General features: G+C 40.5%; 2 protein-coding genes across 5 annotated transcripts in view; one reads left to right on the top strand and one right to left on the bottom strand.

Annotated features, from left to right (window-relative positions):
• The window catches only part of mgat4b (alpha-1,3-mannosyl-glycoprotein 4-beta-N-acetylglucosaminyltransferase B), a gene marked incomplete at both ends in the record, with an annotated part of 131895 nt that extends 131775 nt beyond the window's left edge, over nucleotides 1–120 (bottom strand). Inside the window, one exon of the mRNA XM_083981080.1 lies at nucleotides 24–120. Coding sequence (XP_083837206.1) covers nucleotides 24–120 — 97 coding nt within the window. The remainder of the gene's footprint in view (nucleotides 1–23) is intronic.
• A 5817-nt stretch (nucleotides 121–5937) lies between these two features.
• The window catches only part of slc36a1 (solute carrier family 36 member 1), a 76885-nt gene continuing 66231 nt past the window's right edge, over nucleotides 5938–16591 (top strand). Inside the window, exons 1-4 of one of the 4 annotated variants that reach the window (XM_083980413.1) lie at nucleotides 5938–6139; nucleotides 8578–8717; nucleotides 12280–12394; nucleotides 13187–13277. In XM_083980413.1, the coding sequence (XP_083836539.1) occupies nucleotides 8681–8717; nucleotides 12280–12394; nucleotides 13187–13277 (243 nt within the window). In that variant the 5' untranslated portion in view covers nucleotides 5938–6139; nucleotides 8578–8680. The other 3 variants (XM_083980415.1, XM_083980412.1, XM_083980414.1) reach the window with 3 other exon arrangements.

Genomic DNA, 16591 nt, shown 5'->3' with positions numbered 1-16591 from the left:
CACACACGCACGCACGGTCTTACCTCTGGAGCTGCTGAAGGCGGTGTACCAGGACAGGGAGACCAGCCCGCACAGCCCGAACAACAAGACCGTCAGGAAGGAGACATTTCGGAGCCTCATCTCCGGAGCCCCGGGAGCATGTCCGCACCGAGAGGGGGGAGTGGGGGGGAGGAGACGGAGAGAGGGATGGATGGATGGAGGGAAGGAGGGTGGGGAGAGAGAGAGAGAGAGGAGGCAGGTAGGTAGAGGAGAGAATGAGAGGCAGAGAGACAGGTAGACACAGGCGGTGAGAGGAGACGGAGAGAGGCGGGCGGAGCTGTTGCCGTCTGAGCAGCAGCAGCGAGACTGAGAGAGAGAGAGGGAGAGAGAGAGAAAGAGAGAGGGAGAGGGGAGAGAGAGAAAGAGAGAGGGAGAGAGAGAGGAGGGGGGAGGAGACAGACACAGGTAGAGAGAGACTGGGAAAGAGGGGAAAGGGAGAAAAAGCGTGAGGAACACTAGAATAAAAATATTATTATGATGATAATCATCATTATAAGAGGCAACATCTGATCACAGCAGGTATTAATAATCGATATTAATATTATATCAATCAATATTATGTTAAAACCAACAATAATACATATATCTCAAAGTATAAGGATATAAATAAGTGTAAGAATTATTATATAAATTAGTCAAATAATGCATAATACGCATAGTTTTGGTTTGACACGCGGAAATAGCCACGCCCCCCTCATTTGAATAAACCCCCCAAAACAAAAACATTAGTAGATGTAAATGTACTAATAATAAATAAATGTTAATATCATGTAAAATAGATAAGATTCTTGAAATATACTTATATAAAGGAAAATATAAATAATAGAGGCAACATCTGATCACAGCAGGTATTAATAATCGATAGTAGCCTAATATTATATTAATCAATAGCCTATTATGTTAAAACCAACAATAATAAATATAGCTTATAGTATAAGGATATAAATAAATGTAAGAATTATTATATAAATTAGTCAAATAATGCATAATACACATAGTTTTGGTTTGACACTCTGAAATAGCCACGCCCCCTCATTTGAATAAACCCCCCAAAACAAAAACATTAGTAGATGTAAATGTAGTATTGGATACAAGTTAATATTATGTAAAATAGATTAAATTCTGGTAAATATACTTACATAAAGGAAGATTTAAATAATAAATAAATAGATTTGGTGTGAGGCTGGGGGATGACAACGCCCCCTCATTTGAATATCACAACACTGGAATTAAGAAATAAAAGCCTACAGGTATTAAATAAATCTGAAATAAATAAATATAAATGACTATACATAAGTGTAAATGAGTAAGTCTGTGAATAAATACATTTTAATATTATAAAATAAAATAAAAAATCATAGTCTCTGGACATGAAATGTGGATTTACAAAATAAAAGTCCCTGTCACATCAGAGGTTTCAGAGGTTGTTGGTGAACCCCCATCACTCCACAGCAGGTTCAGTCATGTTTAACATAAATAAACACATAAACATCAGCAGCAGAAACATGAAGTGAGTCGAGTCCGTTGAGACAGAAAAACAAAATCCTCATGGGATTCAATCAAAAGGACGAGAAGATGTGAACCAGCGGATGTTTATATCTCAGCTTCTCACTAAAGTCTCAGTCTGAGACGTCAGTTAATGTAAATACCAGGCTCATATCTATCACTGCTGCTTGATTACATATAGGCTATATATTCACATTTATATAGGCTATATACTGTATATATTTACAGTATATCTGTGAACAGCTTTAGTCGACCTGCACACCGACACACACACACAGAGTCCATGAAGAAAAACGCTGCTCACAAAACTGTGAAGAACATGGACAGAAGTCTGATGGATGTTGGCAGCTCACTGTTCTGTGGCCAGATGAAACCAGAAATATTAATAAAAGTGTGAGGTGCAGAAGAGGTCCAGCGTGTTTGGTGTGGACCAGAACCAAGACCGAGTCCACCCTGAAGCATGTCTGAGCAGGATGTGGATGTTTTATCTTTTCACTTTGCATTAAAATACAAATATCCACATCAAAGACGCTGTGAAACTACTTTGTCTTCTTCAGTCTTTTGTTTTTTCACTGTTTTTATTTTGAATTCAGTACAAAATATGTTTGGATCAGGATCATTTGATTCATGCTGATGTAGCTACTGTATCTGCAGCGTATTCAGAGTCCTGCAGCGCCACCTGCTGGAGGTGGAAGATCTCAGCTCCTGCACCTACAGTAACTCACTATTGAGAAACAATTACTACACTAAAGATTTTGCAGCATTTGACTTGAGTGAAAGTTTAAACAGAACCAGAAGTAAAGTGGAGTGTACAGGAGGGTTGAATTATACAGGTTATACAACATTATCTTAGTTATTATAATTCAGTGGTATGTGATGCCATGTTGTCATGATTTCATTTCTGTCATTGTGTGTTTTAATGTGAGTCTTGTAAGCTAATAAGTAAAAGCCTCCCATTGGATAATTACTGCAAAGAGGATTATGTTTCAGCTTGCAACAACTGATGCAGTCTCATTTCTTAAATGAATATTTCAACATTTTGGCAAATTCACCAATTGCCATAATCCCTATAGTTTTAGTAGTAGGTTCATTACCTTTAATTGTCAGTGCATATTGTTTTTAGTACCTACTGCAGGGCAGAGACACAAGATCTGCAGGGTGCACGGTATTTTCGCATTTCCCTCATCAAACTCATCAAATACACAATCCAACAACTCCAAAATGCTCTCGTGGACAAGTTGTGACCTAATGTATAAACTGTATTAACAATGTCACGCTTGGCTCAGAGGCACTGTGGTTGTTTCTACAGGTGTAAGACAGCCTATACTGTGTCACACCGACACCTACTGGTCACATTAATCAGGTGCAATGAGCAAACACAAAGCAATGAATGCACATAGTGAATGCAGTTAAAATTATAAACTTTATTTTGTTTCCCAGGGGAGAGGCTTTCCCAGAAGAGATTTTGGCATCTGGAGTAAACACACACAACCAGTACAAGCAGCATCACATAGTGAGTGTTTCCAGGGACACACAAAGGTGCTGGAACTGGCAAAAGACTGAAGCTAAGCTAACAGAACATTTGTGCAATAATATCTGAATCATGTCAGCGTTATAATAGGCTAATCATAATAATAAAAACTCATTTTTAAACCACACTAACAACCAGTGGTGGACAGTAACGGAGTAAATTTACTTGAGTACTGTACTTAAGTACATATTCAGAGGATTTGTACTTTACTTGAGTAGGCTATTAGATTTCTTTGGTACTTATCCAAGACAAATATTTTTTACTTTTACTCGAGTTAATTTCTAGGAAGGCTGAAAAGTACTCGTTACTTTCAGGTCTGCTCTTTTTTTTTCTTTTTTCTAAGCTTGGACCACAAGCTATGTTTGTCAAAAAAGGAAACCCTAACCCCTAAAAGCAGCACATCAGTGCAGCTGCTTTCAAAAAGTTAATTCTCAGAAACAACAAGTTGTCTACAACAACAAATAACTTCTTGTCAGCTGATGGAGTTAGCAGCCCCCGCCCTCGTCATGGATCTATTGGTCCTCGTCCCTACGTCACCACATTCAGGCGCATCCCTTGGCTGCACACACAGAGAGGACTGCCCCTTTATGCCGTTCTCTCTCCTCATTGGATAAAGGTTGTAGGATACAAGGAAAGTTTTCTCCTGGGCTCAGAGCAGAGCAGAGTGACTGACAGACCCGTGTTTCAGACCAAACACTCTATAGAAGTGATTGCTGTCGGAAGATACAACTATTTAACACTTATATTAACACAAACATTCCGCTTACTTCTGCTTTAAATTCATTTAGAAAAAAATATAGTAATTCATTGATGTGAAAAATAAGAAATCTACTCTTACTCTTACTTAAAGTAAATTTAAAAGCATGTAGGCTTTGGATAGGCCTACTTAAAGCAGTAGCCTACTAAAGAAGCAGTCTGCACAACTTCTTAAGTCAAGAGGTTTTGAACTAAAACTCCCCAGTGGTCTGTCACTTTTTTACTTTTGTCCCCCCAGAAACACTTCTCTTGTGTTGTGACTTTGTACTACCAGCCCATTTGGTTGCAATGTGTTGGCCTTTAAGAGCCTCCAAATACAGGTCAGTGCAGGTGTCATCGTTGGTTGTGTGTGTGTTGCCATGGTAACATTGGATCCAGGCAGGCTGAGATCGCCTCGGGGTGAGGTGAAGTCATGGGTGAGGTGTCTAAATTCTTTAGAAAATTTTGGAAATAAGTCAGTTTTTTTTTTTATCTCAAAGAAACTGGTTCATTCGCACTACTACACGAGCCTATTGTCAAAATAAAAACCGGTCTGACACAACAGAGCGGTCCAAAATATCTCTGTTTCTACTTGCTGCCCTTCCTCCTGCTGTTTCGGGAAGAAGGCAGACAGAGCGCGCGCTCACCAGGGTTGCCAGGTTTGTGATGCAAAGGCAGCCAAACAGCAACTCAAAAACGTCCCCAAGACCAGCCGAATATCAGAACTCAAAATATGCCCATAAAAATACATATATGTTGCTTTTGAAGTCCAACAACATTGCTTTAATTGCAAATATATAGAATACAACCATAAACAATATATTTCCCTAAACAGTTCTTTCACGTCTGACTGTGCCTACGCACACACACGCTTTAACCAAGGCAGTGTCCAAAATCACTCAGACGGCGAAAACCCTGCCAACACGCAGACATATATATTTTTTTTTTTACCCGGGGTAACCAAGGGGGTGGATCGGATTATGCGCAGGCGTAATTCACAGTCGGCCATAATGGAACAGGCAACTTGCTCTGACTCTGGCTGCAGTTACAGTGCAGTAGATAGGTGATCCAGTCATCTTCACTAAAAAAAACTATTCATAACTCTGTGAAAAATAAATCAGTATGTAGCTATTACTTTAAAGCGGAAGTAAGTGATCCGGTCGTTTTGGCTAACTTCTTGTCAGCCGATGGAGTTAGCAGTCCCCGCCCTCGTCCCTACGTCACCACATTTGCGCGCATCCCATTGGCTGCACACACAGAGAGGACCGCCCCTTTATGCCGTTCTCTCTCCTCATTGGATAAAGGTTGTAGGATACAAGGAAAGTTTTCTCCTCGGCTTACAGCAGAGCAGAGTGACTGACAGACCCGTGTTTCAGACCAAACACTCTTGCCATCGGAAGATAGAACTATTTAAGACTTATATTAACACAAATATTCCGCTTCTGCTTTACCCAAGGGGATAGATCGGACCAGAGCGATAGATAAAACATGGGACTACGTGGAGGCGTAGCTCACAGTCGGCCATAATGGAACAGGCAACTTGCTCTGACTCTGGCTGCAGTTACAGTGCAGTAGATAGGTGATCCAGTCATCTTAACAAAACAAAAAAACTATTCATAACTCTGTGAAAAATAAATCAGTATCTATTACTTTAACTATTTGCATAATGTTACTTTTTATTTAAAAAGAAGTACATGATTAAAATTATCCGTGATTTTAAGTATGCTGCATCGTAACTGCATAAACGTTCATAAAAAATCAAACCGTTTGGAAATCGGACAAAAACTGAGCAAGTTCTGGTCATTATAGCAGAACATCCAACATATGGCTCTGAGGGAGAGAGTTGCCCGTCCCAAGATGGCCGCCGTGTGGCTTCGCTGTGTCATTGGGCAGCAGCAGCGGGTGAGTCATTTATCTATGGCAAAAACCTTTATATACAGAGTCTATGGCAAAAACCCTGCCAACCCGCGGGCATAATATAAATATATATATTTTTACCCGGGATAACAGCAGAACTGGCAACCCTGACGAGCATGAGCACGACGACGTCGGTTTCCACGACTACACTCTACGTCGGTGCACGGCCGCGTCCACGTGACCGCCGCGCGCCGCTCGCCTGGCTGCGTCGTGACGCTGTGGAGGAGCGAAGCGGAGCGGCGCGCGGCGGAGGAGGAGAAGCCGTTGGACGTTCAATCGGTGCAGACAGATACTGCTGCCCGTTCAATCACCAGACATGATGATAACAACAACGATATGAACACATAAGAGGTTAAGCCAGCCCCTGTCCGGACCGAGAACTGAAGAAGACACGGTTTACTTTACTCCGAGGTAGGTCCCTGCTCCGGTGTTACGTGGTGTTTTAGTAACGTTAGCTGTTTACGGACAGAAAAAAATATGGCATCGAAGACGTATAGCAACGGTCGCTACTGCTGCTAACCCCGGTTTATATCAACGTAACGTAACGTAACGTAACGACAGTCGAGCTAGATTAAACTGTTGTGTCCGAGCCGTAGCGAAATAAACAGGTAACAGGTTAATGCTAAGTGTTTAGCTAGTCCCATTTTAGCCTCGTCTTCCTTTCTCGCTGTGTCAATCCTCCCTCCTCTGTCTCTATCCGTGTGTGTGTTGTGTGTGTGTTTCTCGGAAGCAAATAGCAACCGTGCACCAACACATCCCTATTTAACTGCTTTCTTAACACAACACAATTAATCATAAGCTCATTTGATGGGTGTTGTTTCCTGCTGCTCAGATCAGATCAGCGGTGTTTTGTTTGTCTTGTTTGTCCCTCGTTGTTTGTCTTATCTCGCCTCACGTCCATTCAGGAAGAAAGACAGAGACACTCACACACATCTTCTCCTGGCCAAAGATTAGTTTAAAAATAATGGGATTAGTGAGTTGATCTTGGTGTGTGTGTGTGTGTGTGTGCTGTCATGAAAGGACAGAAACACCTAGCATCTGCAAACACACACACACACACACACACACACACACACACACACACACACCGTGATTAAAGTGGAGGTCGTGATTTAGTTAATTACTAAACACACTGTCAATATCAGTGTTAGTTTGACATTAATTAATACCATTTGAAGTTAAAAGATACTATTTACAAAGCTGAGGGAGGTTTCTTCAGGTTTTCTTTCATTATGTCATTATGAAGCAGAAATAATTATGTTATTCTAAAAATTAACCTCTTAAATGGAAAGCCTTTTTCTACACTGTGATATGTGCATTTCCATGGTGCTTGGTTCAGCTTTCTCTCTCTCTCTCCTCCTGTCCTGACATGGCACATCATGAAAAAAAAAAAAGCTGAGTGGCTCATAATTGTGAGACTTTGTCCTGCAGGACGCTGTGGTAAGTCGTGGTGATCACAAGCCTTTTCCTGCTGAGCGAACACGCGACTCATCCTGAAGAGGAACTGCCAGGAGGAATCAAGTTTCACTCTGTATATACGGACAGTGTAGTGTGGTGTAGTTCTTTAATGCATCCCTGCTTAGTCTACGTAGTGTCACATTGATAAATCAATAGTTAACAGTGCTAGTCAAAGGTGGCCACGTGATAAAATACCTTGTTAGAGATGTTTTTTAAATGCCTGTGGTTCTGAACTTTCACACTAAAGATCTCTGCTGTGACGGGAAGATTAAGGAAGTGTGTCCTCCACTTCACAACGTGTGGCTGCTGCTGGGAAACACAGATGATTTTGGTTCCTTATAAAGTAAACGTCCGTGCTGTGCCGTCGTAGTTGGGATGGAATCAGCAGGTGGACAGAGAAAAGCCTGCGTACAAATCCATCTGTGATTAGAAACAGCAGCAGCAGCCACACACAGCAGGTTGTAACGATGTTCTCACAAAGCCTGTCTGAACTGACTCTTACATAACACACCGTGACACGAGGAGCGCTCCGGGGTTTATTTAGTGCCTTGCTCAAAAACCCTGTAACACACCATAGTGCGTCAGGCAAAAGCTTAGATTTAAATTTAGGAAAATAGTTAAAGGATGTCAAAATTTAATTTCCCAGACTCCCAACAACATGATGTTTTCAGTCTATTTTTAATTTTAATTTCATTTGACAGCCAAGAATCTGAGAGAAGCTGCTACCAGAGTGGTTTTATTGTACCTGTAGCAATAAAGTTTGTGGTCTAGCAATCAAGTCATTATAACAAACTGACTGTTATCATATAATTACCTCACATCGTACACTCAGAAATGTGCTTTCCGTGTTGTTACAGGGCCACTTGAGGTTTAACATGACACAAGCAGACGTGCATTATACAAGAGTTAGACTTTGAGATAAAGAGTAGGTGTCATTTAAAGAATGAAATGCTGTTTTTTTGTATCAAAATCTTACTAAACACAAATTAAGTTATTATTCAAAGCTTTTTTACACATGTATTGCAGGGATATTTAAAGCACAGATGAAATGCAATAAGCCAAGTAGAATTAAGTGGACACTGGAGGTTTGTGTGTCTCAGCTTGTTGAAATGTGGTTTTTCAGCTCATGAATATGTGACACAAAAAAGGAGAACTGTTCTGTATCAACATTATGACAGTGTTTGAGCTAAATGCACCGACTCTCTGTGTGTCAAACCATTTATTCTGTTCCAGGTGTCTGTGGGAAATGACTTTACCAGTGTTAATTAAGAATCACTGAATTTGAAACGCCCGTCACCGGAGCTGTAGCTGCATGTTTCAAATCGTGAAAGTCACGATCTGGTTTCCTCGCTGCCAGATCTCACACTGAATTATTTTTCTTCTTTCTGCAGAAAAAACTGTCGATGCTGAACTCCCTCATCTCCGAGCTCTGAGATCTGCAAGGCTGGGAAAGAAAACGCCCCCCACCCGTCCACAAATCCACCTTGTCCCAACATGATGGCCTCCAGCGACGTAGACATCCGGGGTGAAGGTATTTACATCATGCACACACATACACTCTTTTTGCTCATCGTGCTTTCAGGTTTTGGTTAAGTGTGAATGATGGCGTAGATATAGGCTAATAGACACAGTGGGGTTATATGCAACCGTTTTTTTTGGGGTTAGCATTTGATGATTTACAAAAATGTGTCTGCATAAAGGACGTCTAACTGTGCGTTCACACCAAAAGCTTCCAGATGCGCTTCAGACAAGACAGCTTCTAAAGCGGCAAAATATTTAAAAAATATATTTAAAGCATGCCTAGCTGGCCTATAGGGGGTTTTGTGTAGTCATTGAATACAGAAAAAAGCACAGAGCATGAACATAATTGAAAATCGCCATGTAATTAGTCACGAGCGGATTGACATGCAGTATTGAATTGTGCAAAAGAAGCAATTAACAAAAGGCAATAAGATTTATCCACTACAGAAACATCATACCCAAACTTTTACAACTTTGAAATAAATTAAAAATATGGCAGAAACGAAAAAAACGAAGATGGTGATTAAACTCAGAGTATATACAGAGAATAACAGCTAAACACTTTGCAATATAGAAAAGAAAAGATGAACATTTAGCAGCAGTCCCAGTCTTTTAACAACTATATCGCTCTAGGAACCAAAGTTACCATGCCTTGTTCTTTGGGACCCGCTCAGTCGAAGGACACCTCTATCCTGACTGGTTGCCGCCGAACCGCGTCATAGCTTTGGACGCTTTTGGTTTGAACGCACAGTTAGACACTGCTCTTATTCACTGCTCTTATTCACAAAAAAAATCCCTCTGGTGTCTTGTTTTGCATCAACAAATGAAATATTTACAACGCTATGACTTATTCAGTCTTAAAAACAACACAAAGCAGCAACTTTTACAATGTGCAGAACGACTTTTCTGTTGTTTTTAGAGCAGCTGTGTCTCCGATTCATCCAGAATTACATAAATATTCTGTTTTACAGTTGTCTTCATTTTGTGTATTGTTGAGAAATGTGATGACACGGACTGTTTATAGAATTTATAGAAGCTTTATTATTGTCATTGTAAAAAAAAAGGATACAGTACAATGAAATTGCCAGTGGCCTGAAGTGTCATAAACAAATATACACAAAATAATATACACAACAAGACTGGTCAACAAGCAAAAATAAATAAATAAAGGAAATTAAGGATAAAGTGACAGTGCAACAAAAAGGTGCAACAATGGTTCACAGTCGAAAAGCAAAGTTTGAGTCTTTTTGTGTGTCTTGTTCAGAGAGTGTTTGACACCTGTTACTCCTCTACCTTCTGGTCCAGGTTTTCCAGTATGAAATAATGACATTGTGTAGTAGTGTGTTATATTATATACATGTAGGCGTTGAGCTGTTTGAACAAATGTGAGAGAGTGTGGAACAAGAGGCAAAGCAAACAAAGCTGTGCTGTAGCTACGTGTCATGTGCAAACAGTGTGCAATTTGTTATTGAGCTGAAGAGCGAGTGGCACGGCATAATTGCAGGTGTGTTTATATATGTAATTCAATGTGCTGCAGCTATTTTACTAAACTGGGAAGCAGGCAAAGCAGCAGTTCACCCAACAAGGACCAGACGTGTGGTTCAGTTTGTTTTCGCAAGCGGGAAGTGTCGGTCGTCCCAGGTCTGTAGCTCTGACTGTGCTGCTTTATTTTTATATTTTTATCTGATTGGCTGCGGTGAGGTAAGCGCTGTATCTGTGCTGATAGGGAATCATTTGAATTAATGCAAAGCAAGTGGTTGACACACTGTGAGGAGACATTTTGTCATTCAAAAATGAATCCTCTGCTTTCTTCGTCTACGTCGTGAAGATACCTCCTGACGGTTCCTCTCAGAGTAATTAGAGTCATGAGAGAGTCTGCGTTTCACTGATAACTGTTGTCATGTGTCGATGATGGTCGGTTCGTTTAAAAAGCTCCCGTCAAACTGGGGCACTGCGACTTTAAAAGTCACAAGATCTTTTCTTTTATGTGGCTTAAAGCCGCTGCACAGCAGACAGCCGACCGACCAGGACTCTTTATTTAATACAGTGAAACCCTGCAGCGCCTGAAAAGATGTAAGTGCAGGTTAGCTCTTCCAACTTAGTTATACTCTATCCATGTTTATATCTTTACAAATCTATCACAACAAGACCCCTTCTATCTGAAACATGTAACTATAATATACATCGCTGTTGTTTTTAATGGGCAAGTGTTTGCTGATAAGTTTATCATATATAATATCATAACCAGGATTAATTCTGTTTGGTCTATATTTTAGCACAGAGACTGAAAGAGACTGAAAAACACTGAAAAATTACACAAATTGGGCGTTCAAAAGAAAAAATAAATGCCATGAAGCCAAATAAACACACTGTTTCTGCCATCGTTTTTCACCCAGATCCTTTTGGAATCGGATTGAATAAGTGGTCATTTGGTCATTTGGTTTTGATGCTGGATTTCTAAGTCACTTTTCGGTGCTGTATTTCTGTTCTTGTCCTGTATTGAAACTAGAGGAGGCGTTGGTGGAGTCAGAGTTTACAGCGATCAGCAGTGAGCTGCAGCACAGAGGTGGAGCTGGACAAAGTAAATAAAGCAGCAGCAGCAGCAGCAGCAGCAAATAACTGGACTCAAGTGACATTTGCAGGAGTTTGTTTACATACTGTTTAATATGCTGCTGCTGAGCCGCCCAGTCTGCAGGCTGCTGTGATGTTCTTGTTATGTGGACACGCATGACTTCAGAAACACTTAATAAATACAACAGACAAGTGTAAAACATGTAGAACTGAGAAAGCTGCACCAGTTCTATGCAGGATTTAAAAAGAAATCACATAAAAGAACATGAAGATCCCTGTACTTCTTGTCTTAATCCTATGAACTCTTTAAAGTAAATTAGTTTCATTGCAGTTACAAGCAGAATATGCGATTGTTTTATGTAGGAACAGCGGTTGTGGATCATCTCGGTGTCTCTGGATTAATGAAGTTTCTACTTACAGAGCAGTAAAAGTCATGTTTTTAATGAAATATGGGATTCATTTCTCACAATATTGGAACCAAACCTAGTTTCCTACAAGATGAGACTCCACTCTCTTCATTTAAAATGTATTTCATATCATTGACTTATTTTTTATTATGATTTTTATGATTTATCTTATTACTGTACATAGGAGATTTTACATATTATATTTCATTTTCTACAGCATATCTATAATATTTATCTGAGGTGAAAGAGAAACAACTTTCCAATTCTTCTGTATGAATGAATGAAAGTTTAACTGAACACAGAATAAAAGAAGGATAAAAACAAACAACGAAACTTAACAATTATGTATGTTCAAAAGGACTGTGTGTCTTAGAGATACTGAGAATTGACAATTAACAGACATGTGAGACATTTTCGTTGTCATGGAGGCCGATGGCGACCAGTTTATGGGATGGATGCTTTGAGGGAAGGGAAGGGAGGAGGGAAAGAAGTCTTTTCAAGAAAGACGTGAATGTAAGAATATAAAGGGATATTTAAGTAATAAAGGTGTGTAATTAGTGGTGTTTTGTTCTCTTTCTCCTCCTCGTCCTACAGGTTCTTTGTTTTCCGACCAGAATCCATCAGAAATGGACGCTCTGTGTCCGTCGCCTCCTGGACCGTCCAGACCTCAGCGTCACTACGAGAGGATCGGAGGGAGGACAGGAACCTCGTACGTGACATAAAGCTGATCAGCAGCCCGATTAATAAAAAATAAAACATGTGCTTCTTCTAGCTCTAATGCAAAATTTTAAAGGGATAGTTCAACATTTTGGCAAATTGGCCCATTGCCATAATCGCTATAGTCATAGCAGTAGGTTCGTTACCTTTAATTGTCGGTGTAAGCTGTTTTTAGAACGGAGGAGCGGAGCGGCAGGCTGCTCAGGGCTATGCTATGGAGACTAAGGGAATTTCTTGGTTTTCCTCATCAAACTCACCAAATACACAACCCAACAATTCAAAAGGCTGTCGTGGACAAGTTGTGAGCTGCACAATCACCACGCTATGAGATAATAACGAAACGTTACGAGACAGAGTTGTTTTAGAGGTAAATTCGTGCAAAACCGCTGATGCGCGTTGCGTTCAGGGACAGTTTTTCAGCAAGCAGACTCTGTATTTACCCTGTATTTACCTCGAAAACGGCTCAGTTTCGTGACGTTCCATTATTATCTCATAGCGTGGTGAATGTGCAGCTCACAACTTGTCCACGAAAGCGTTTTGGAGTTTTGGGATTTTGTATTTGATGAGTTTGATGAGGGAAACCAATAAATTCCTCTAGCCTCCATAGCATAGCTCTGAGCAGCCTGCTGCTCCACTCCTCCGTTCTAAAAATAGCTTACACCGACAAATAAAGGTAACAAACCTACTGCTATGACTATAGCGATTATGGCAATGGGCCAATTTGCCAAAATGTTGAACTATCCCTTTAACATTTGTTTGTTGTTGTTCTTTCTTTGTGGTGCAGGTTGTGTCAGACTCTGATCCACCTGTTGAAGGGGAACATCGGCACCGGGCTGCTGGGTCTGCCTCTGGCCGTGAAGAACGCAGGTCTGGTGGTGAGTACACGAGGGTTTAATCTGATCATCGGTTCACCGGTCCACACAGATTCTCCTGACAGCATCCAGACGTGATCACAGGCTTTTACTGAAGACTGATAGCAGCTGCAATGTCCCTGTTGTAGGAAACATGTGACAACAACACAGTGACCATCATTAACTCCCATAACAGAGTGATCAGTGTTTTCAGATTTACTTTATATAATGCAATAATAAAAATGGAACAGGACGAGAGGAAAAAAACTTAATTACAGTAGGCAAAATAATAGAATAAAGGAATGACGTTTCAGGGACACAACAGTTTCCATTCCAGTGATTCTTCCTATTATAAATATTTCCTTATTATGAATATTATTACCAGACTTTTACTTTTTCTGGTTCTTTCTCGTACGTGTTATACACTGTCGCCTGTGAAGTGGGAATCATTTTGTTTTCAGACACATTACCCTTTTTCACCTTTGACCAGGTGCAATGATCACGATTTGCAAAGATATACACGGCATCACACTAGCCATGTTTCCATCCAAAGTGATTCGAATTACTGGGAAATGCGCATTAAAAGAAATTCGAATCGTGTGTGTTTCCATCTACGGACTTTGCACCCCCCCCCCCCCCCGGACGGATTGACGGTCTGATTTGAACACATTAGCGCGATTTAGCGCATATGTTTATTACCTTCATAACGCGACCTGTCTGTGTGTGTGTGTGTGTGTGTGTGAGAGAGAGAGAGAGAGAGAGAGTCGCGGCTGCCACAGACTTTATTAATGATAAACGCTGGATGCGCTGGTTGATAGGCGTTTCGTTTTTACTGAGGAGGAACTATGAAGAAGTGCAGTAACATCATTATGAAGGTGTGTGGGGGCTGTTATTTTGCCGTGGCGGTGCCACAATTAATTAATTAATTGTTGTGTGACAGCGGAAACCCTGATGTTGTCTTGTGAGTGAACTGCAAACACGGGAGTAGATGGGGTGAAAGTGCGCTACGTCACACTTGATTCGCATACAGCTGTTTCCATCCCATTCGAATCAACCAAAACCCGGCCCTAGCAGCGTATTTCAGTTTGTGCGAATCAGGGGATTTTAATGCGAATCACGGCGTTTCCATCATCATTTTCCGATTCGATACATCTCGATGCGCATCTAAACAGCTGATGGAAACGCACCTACTGTCACAATAAATTCACGAGAAGAGGAAAAAAGAATCCCAACTTTATGGGCAACAGTGTAGTTGTATTTCTGAGTTAAAGCAGAAGTAAGCGGAATGTTTGTGTTAATAAAAGTCTTAAATAGTTGTATCTTCCGACAGCAATCACTTCTATAGAGTGTTTGGTCTGAAACACGGGTCTGTCAGTCACTCTGCTCTGCCGTAAGCCGAGGAGAAAACTTTCCTTGTATCCTACAACCTTTATCCAATGAGGAGAGAGAACGGCATAAAGGGATTGCTTACTTCTGAGTTAATATCTATCAGCAAACAGTGTTCGAATTACGAAAGAAACGACACGAAAGTGATGTGATGTGTGAGGCGGTGACACCTCGTATGTTGTTCGCTGCAATTGACAGCGCTCTTAGGAATTCAGGGCTTAATTTGACTCGCTGATCCACCGATACCGGTACCCGTTTGATTGGCTCTGGGACTTCCCCTGTCAATCAAAATCTGTAAATTTTATTTGTGCTCTGTCTGTGTTTTTATTTATGTTTGAAGTTACTCATCGATCTCCTGTTTTGGAGGCTTTTTAACCTGAGGAAAAAGGTTACACATCAGGTTACGCAATGACGCAATTAGTGAGTTTTTGGCGCAAATAAGGAGGAAAGCAGCAAAAAAGAAAACAGAAGGACACAACTAAAGGACATAGAAACGCTAAGAGTAAAGTAATAATATAGTAATAAGGAGACCGATGGGTCTATGGACGGATTGTGGGCAGTTTTCAAAGGTAAACACACGTTTTATTGACTGTTTACTGTTGTGCAGTGTTATTGATCGTTGTGTGGACACGATGCTGTACATGCTCATCAAGTGGTTGTAGTTCTGGTTCACCGCATCGTATTCGAACACTGTCAGCAAATAGTATGTGTCAAGTTGAGTTTCAAATATTCTTAGTTGTGAGAGTGTGTTTATGGGAATCACGAGGAGCTGCTGTTTTCACCAAAGTGAAGCAGAGAGATGGGCTGATAGGATAAAAATATTCTCATGGTGTTTCTAAAATAAGATAATAAAAGTCAGCGTGTTACGTTCTGCTTTTACTGACACTGTTGTTGATAAAGTGAAGGCCTCGTCTGCTGTTTAAGGCGAGACACTACAGGCAAAAACACTGTTTTTTCATGCACTGATCAATTTTGAGACTTACAGACACCACACCTTCCAGTTTTATTTCTGTCTATATTCTGAAGGTTTTTATAGAGGGTGATTGTTGATATATCATTCACAGCCTGATTTATACAACATTTTGTCCTTAAAAATATGGCGAAATTGGATTTTTTTTAGGGCTGGTGACAGTATTTTCTCATTTACAGAGTGATAAAAAGAGATATCTAAAATCCCCTCTGTAAAAACCTCTGACTGTAATATGTCAACAAAATAAAACAAGAGTTTTGAAAGAAGCTTTATCCATTTCCAGATTTTGGTTCTGGAAATGTATGCAAATTAGCGCATATTTCATTAGATATAGCCTCATTTACATATTTAAACATAAAATTTGACAAAACTTGTAATACAAAAAATATTTGTCTTAAAGCAGAAGTAAGTGATATTTTTATTTTAATATAAGTCTTAAATAGTTATATCTTCCGACAGCAATCACTTACATAGAGTGTTTGGTCTGAAACACGGGTCTGTCAGTCACTCTGCTCTGCTCTGAGTCGAGGAGAAAACTTTTATCGTATCCTACAGTTTTTATCCAATGAGGAGAGAGAACGGCATGCAGGGCTGTGTGTGCAGCCAAGGAACGCCGTGAATGTGGTGACGTAGGGACGAGGACTGTTATGGTGCGTTCAAGGAAACTCGTAACTTGTGTTTTTCCGACCCGTGAACTCGTACCAGTTCGATCTGGTACGAGTTCACGGGTCAGAAGTTACGAGTGGCCGTTATAGTGACTTTCACCGGTAAAACAGGTCGGAGAAACACGAGTGGGTTGCCTGGAACGCTACAAAGTCGTAAGTTGTGACTTGAAGCTGTAATTTACGGTTTCAAAAGCCTGCCTGGAACGCAGCATTAGCCAAAACGACCGGATCGCTCACTTCTGCTTTAATGTAAGTGATAAACTTGGGAAGTTTCATGGTGATAGCTTTTATTTGTATTATTTAATGGAACAAGTGTT

Source organism: Trachurus trachurus, assembly GCF_905171665.1.
Source record: "Trachurus trachurus genome assembly, chromosome: 10".
NCBI lineage: Eukaryota > Metazoa > Chordata > Actinopteri > Carangiformes > Carangidae > Trachurus > Trachurus trachurus.
Note: the sequence above shows the minus strand (reverse complement) of the source record. Positions and strands in the feature narration are given on the sequence as shown.